The 5,908-nt window shown below is 33.0% G+C and overlaps 1 protein-coding gene across 1 annotated transcript; it reads right to left on the bottom strand.

Annotated features, from left to right (window-relative positions):
• Positions 1–3,205: 3,205 nt before the first annotated feature.
• On the bottom strand, positions 3,206–3,915 carry LOC106475383 (pre-B-cell leukemia transcription factor 1-like; the record flags this gene model as incomplete). Its single annotated transcript, XM_013936065.2, has 2 exons — positions 3,438–3,915; positions 3,206–3,279 (listed from the first exon to the last, which is right to left on the bottom strand). Coding segments are annotated over exons 1-2 (283 nt in total), but the record flags the coding sequence as incomplete, so codon positions are not given.
• Between the last annotated feature and the right edge of the window lie 1,993 nt (positions 3,916–5,908).

Genomic DNA, 5,908 nt, shown 5'->3' with positions numbered 1-5,908 from the left:
TAAATTATTACATACGAACACCCCTAATAAAAGAGTATAAAACACTTAAATCTATATAAAATTCACGTCCCTTAATATAAAAAGTACGTACGTGTGAAATTTTTCAGAGAGTTTCTCTGTTCTCCTGTCTTAGATGTAACGTCATTAACGTACACCATTTCTGTTCATTACCTTCACGTTGCTTCTAAGGTTGAATGTACGTAAACACATGTAGTAATATTATAGCTAAAGGCACTCATACACAACATGGTTTGTAAATACGCGTGCATACCGAAAGATCCGGTCTTAAAATCGTGGTACCGATTCGAAATGGTTGCCAGAGGAAACATTCTCTTTACCCCGCACTCCGTAAACGACCAGTAATATTCCACTATACTTCTCAGTTACAATGGGTCTCCTGGCAACAGTGAGACATCAGAATTACCTAAGACGCCGGTTTACCAATTTCAAGACTGTGTGAAAAGAAGGTTAATATTTGAAAGAGGCGTTGGCATTTAAGGCACTATGGTCTGCGCTGGCAAACTAATGATGAAACAGATAGAAAATTTCAATTTACAGCGTACTGAAAGCCTCTAGGTGGGTAGTTATTATTATTATTACAGGTTTATTGTCTAATTATTCGGTAAAAACGGAACATTTACAGTAAACAAGTTTACACACAACAGTGGAAAACTACAGAAGTAACCTAACTAGATTCAATCTCAGTCTACGCAACATACCACACTGAAGAGTACCCGCTAATGGTTGTTTGTTTATATTTCAGAACGAAGCTACACAATGGGCTATCTGGGAAAAATAGCATTAGTAATAATATAAAATGGGGAAAGAACCCCGGGAAAAATAACATTAGTAATAATGTAAAATGGGGAAAGAACCCCGGGAAAAATAACATTAGTAATAATGTAAGATGGGGAAAAGAACCCCGGGAAAACTAGCATTAGTAATAATGTAAAATGGGGAAAGAACCCCGGGAAAAATAGCATCAGTAATAATGTAAGATGAGGAAAGAACCCCGGAAAAATAACATTAGCAATAATGTAAGATGAGGAAAGAACCCCGGAAAAATAGCATTAGTAATAATGCTAAGTGGGGAAAGAACCCCGGAAAATAACATTAGTAATAATGTAAGATGGGGAAAAGAACCCCCCAAAAAATAGCATTAGTAATAATGTAAGATGGGAAAAGAACCACCGAAAAAATAGCATTAGTAATAATGTAAGATGGGAAAAGAACCCCCGAAAAAATAGCATTAGTAATAATGTAAAGTGGGGGAAAATGACAACGTTTCATCCCAATAGGAAGAAAATGCACAAAACTGTATGCTCGTGATAATGACACATTTTCCCAGTTTCAATTATTACAGGAAATCGCGTGTAATTATATATAAAGCAAGATCCTGACAAAGAAAAACAGCAAGAATATATAAAAAACATTATCATTTTCTCATTCACCTGAAATGTTCAATCTTAAATAATTCGGACAGAATACTTAAACTAAACTTTGCTAATTAAGAAAAAAAAAATATTTGTCACAATGTTTTATATCGACATAGCCTCTTTTATAAGTTCAACACCTCGGCTGGTTTGTTTGCCCGTGAAAAGCTCCTTTGTTTGCAGATACTATTTGCGACCTCTCAACTAAAATTTAATCATGTGGGGAAAAATATTATATTGATTATAAACAGTGCACACAATGCTACACTCTTCACTGAACTACACAGAAATTCATATATCATTTTTTTAGTATTTGTATGTATAATATATATGTATATATATAGCTTGACATCCTCAGCCTTTTCGCAAAGAGCGCTCGCTGCTCAAAGTACGAATGACGAGCCACGCGGGAGCATGCACGCGGTAACTGTCAGTGATTTAAAATCTCGCTTTAAGCCTGGTACGAAATGATCATCTTGGCACTGTACACGTCCACGCGATGAAAAGCACGCAATATGTCTCTCGCCGCAACAATACTACTGGCTAGATTGTTTCTTTCTAACTAAATTCAACGCGCCTTTCTTACGTTCCACACAATATTTATAAGGTTATTTTCACTTCTTGTACTTTACCGAATTTCTTTCTCGCTAAACCTCATTTATACAATGTAAAACCTCGTTTAAACGAGAAACAACAAGGATATGAAGTATGGGAAATGTTCAGTTTTTCACCACTTCAGTAATTATGACGAAATGAAGCCAAATACTTTAACAGAATAAAAAGAAATGTTATTATTTGGAAACAAAAAGTGTTATTTCCAAAGTAAAATAGGTAAGCTTTCCGGTTTTTGATAATATAAGAAGAGGGGAGTTGAACGACGGACGGGCAAACATTTAATATTGCAAATTTAATTTATTTTCAAAATAATAATTCATTGCATTAAAAAGGCGCTTTATTTTACATTCTATACATCCAATTCTTAATGTAACAAAAAATAGTAATTGATTTCGGTCAATACTATGCTCAAGTAGATTAGTTCTGGCCAGTGTTAACCTTAAATGAGGCCTATATACATATACACACACACACATATATATATAAATGTATATATATCTTATATATGTATTTCAGCTTTCAGAAAAATAAGCGAATTGAAAAGTTCTATTTTCTTTGATATTATATAAAATTGGAACAAATAAAAAATTTCCATCACCCAATCAAGCCGTCTCAAAACTTTTTTCTAAGTGGTTTCCTCGTAATCAAGTTTCAATTCTTTATGTTTTAGTAAACAGCTTGAATCTCGTGCGTGAGACTATACTTATAGATAAAGTAAAAAAATGTATATATAACATATCCTATATATATATTTGTGACTACAAATAAACTTTGACTTTTAACTTGGCAGATGAAATGTTACAATCATAACTGTGTCATATATTAGTAAAGAATTCTGTATGTTACACAATTACTAAACGTGAAGCGTTTTGATAATAATTTTCAGTTACTTTATTCTACCGAATTTCTTTAAACAAAAAACTTTATCGTTAAACTTCATTTTAAATAATCTAAAACTCATTTAAATAAGAAACATATTTGTGTCTAATAAACTGTTATAACCTTGCGACTATTTAAATTTTCCGTATGCAAACAGATAAGAAAAAAGCAACAGCTGAATTTTCGGTTTATAAATATTGCCACAAGATGGCGATAGGCATACGGCAAGATTTGCTGACTAACATCATTGAGCACGGTAGAATTCTAAGTACACTGACCTGTTTTTTCTTTGATTTCACAAAGAACACCGAAGAGAGCAGGTTTCATACGATGGCAGTTCAGCGTATGTTTTCTGTAAAATAGACATAAAGGGGAAATTAAGATCTCAAATTTTACAGGCTTTCCAAAAAGTAGTCACGCTAGGCCTAAGTTTTAACCACCACGCGGACAAGAGCGAGGCAAAGAGTCGGTTGACTTAGCTACTAGTAGCGGAAAACTCCGCGAACATACCTCGCTTGAGCTTCGTCGAGACTTTGGTCTGTGATGTTCATGATCTGTTGAAGTATTTCTGATATATCGTGTTTACGAACTTCTTGATCCAGTGCATGTGGTTGGTTTGTAGGATCCATGCCGTAAGTGTGTTGGGATATTACATGACCTTCCATAGTAACCGTGGGATGCTGTGAAACGGGGTGCATCATTGTTTGCTGATCGTCCATACTTCAACACCACCCTCGCCAAACAGACACAACGGCGTGGCTGTCCGCCTAGCGAAGGTCATACACTGTCTCCAGCATAAGCGTTTTACTAGAGAACAGGCGTAATATTATCCTCTAAAACTATGAGTTTCACTCGCGTTTTGGTAAACCAACTAGAACTGAATATTTTGATTGGAATATTTTTTGACCACCAGCTAGAGGTTTCCGAGTGGGCTGTACTATAATGCCACTCAAGACTCTTCACCATAAAAGATGAGCGTCTATTATGACGAAAATAACGTCACATCTCGACTCTAACCAATCAGAGTCCAACTCTAAAGTTACACTTCAGCCGCAGATGGCTGTCAATCACTTTACTAAGGGTGAGAAACCCTGTAGAATAACTCCGCCCCAAAAAATGATTAATAACAAAAAATTTATTGCGTTTTACTTCTTCACGTGCGTATTGTTTCTAAATGAAATAGTGGCCAATTAAAATTGACCGTAATACACATACTAGAAGCCGGCCCTGCGTATACTAGTAATTCTTCTATAATATACCCTTTTAGGTTGAGGATCTAAAGTAAAAAGGATTGTAGTTTGAGAACTGTTCTTTTTACTCTGCAATAGAAAATTTGTTTTGTTCTGTATTCCTTCAAGTGTATCGTCTTACTTTAAATTACGGTATGCATAAAATATGAAATTCAATGAAACTAGTTCCAATTACGTCTATGATACATTAAACTTATGTCTTCGGTTCTCAAATCTAACCCATTAAATTAATAATTTACAATTAGACATTATTTTAGTGTATATATATTATTTAAATGAAGATAGTTAATGTTATGTAGTATTTTTTCAAAAAAGAAAATAGGGTAATTAGCTTACATCCTAATTTTCAAAAGTAACAGGGTAATATTTCTTTTCTTCAAGTACATTTAACTGGCATGAAATTAAAAAGAATATAAAAAGTTATGAAGAGTGCCATCTGTTGGAAAAGTTAAACAAGCTGATTGTCATAAATCAGGTTAGTGGGTATGGGAGAGGGAATTAAAAAGTAAGCTGTGACAGTTTTTTTTTTTTATTGTTAAATATTTTCGGGATAGGAGTATCTTGGCTTATTGATAATTTTACAGTTTTTGTATCAAAGAAAACTCATATAACTGTAGGTTACTTTTTACTAATATTTTTATTAGCTGAGAGACAATAAAATTAAAAAGAGCTCTGCTCGATAACCGTTTATCACTAGTTTAAATAACAAACGTAGTATTACTAATACAGTACGCTTGTACTACTCAATAAATGTTATTAAGAAGTAAAGTACGCTAGTACTAGTATGAACTTATGAGGTTGTAACCACATAATATTGTTGTTAGTAAGCTAGGCCTAATGGTAATATTAATATTGCGGTGTTGAAACTATAGCCTTTACATCAATAGGCCTTGTTTAGTTGTTATATCAGCGGAATATTTAAAATTAAATATAGTATTTATGTACATTTACACAAATTACTTGCTTTTGAAATTTGAGGTATGGAATATAACATTTCATGTTTCAAATAATAACCACAAGTTGAAGTTATTATTTGAAATGAGAAAACTGAAATTATAAATGTTTTAGTATAACCAACTAAAACGTTACTTTTTACTAAGCTGTAAGTTATAGTTATATAATTGATTAATTTATAAGTACCTACAATGAGTACTAACTCTAAAGTGTAATATTTCCAATAATAATATTAGTATAACTTATACGCCCCATCCTGTTTCATTGCCAACATATTTGTGTTTGATTTAACTTCCAAATTCAACAGCTTTAAAACAACGTGTTGCAGTTAAATATTCAAGGCTTAGAATTAGACCAACACCAGTAACATACAGTAAGTAACACTAGCTCCTCAAGCATTGCAACTGCAAGTGTTATTATTTCTGTCAATTGTCAAATTTTTGTTTTACCCTTTTAACATATATCCACTATTGTATCTTCAGTAACTAGTAAGCCTACATTTTGTATTAGAGAACAGTATGTCCCTAGAGCCTAGAATATTTTTATTTTAAGACCAAGTTATTAAGTTATGAGCTATAGACTATTCCTGGGTTTTAGCATTATAATAAATAAAGTTTAAAAGTGAAGTGATTACATACTGTACTGTGTAACTGGTAAAGTTTATTTAAACTTAGCGTACAAGTTTAACGTTCGACCTATTTGTTTTAGAGAATAGGATAGCATTGTACTTGAGGATTTAGTTAACAACTGAATCTCCATTGTTTTGTATTATTACAT

The sequence above is a fragment of the Limulus polyphemus genome, unplaced genomic scaffold (assembly GCF_000517525.1).
Source record: "Limulus polyphemus unplaced genomic scaffold, Limulus_polyphemus-2.1.2 Scaffold8494, whole genome shotgun sequence".
Lineage (NCBI taxonomy): Eukaryota > Metazoa > Arthropoda > Merostomata > Xiphosura > Limulidae > Limulus > Limulus polyphemus.
The sequence above is the reverse complement of the archived record's forward strand: the minus strand, read 5'-3'. Positions and strand labels throughout refer to the sequence as shown.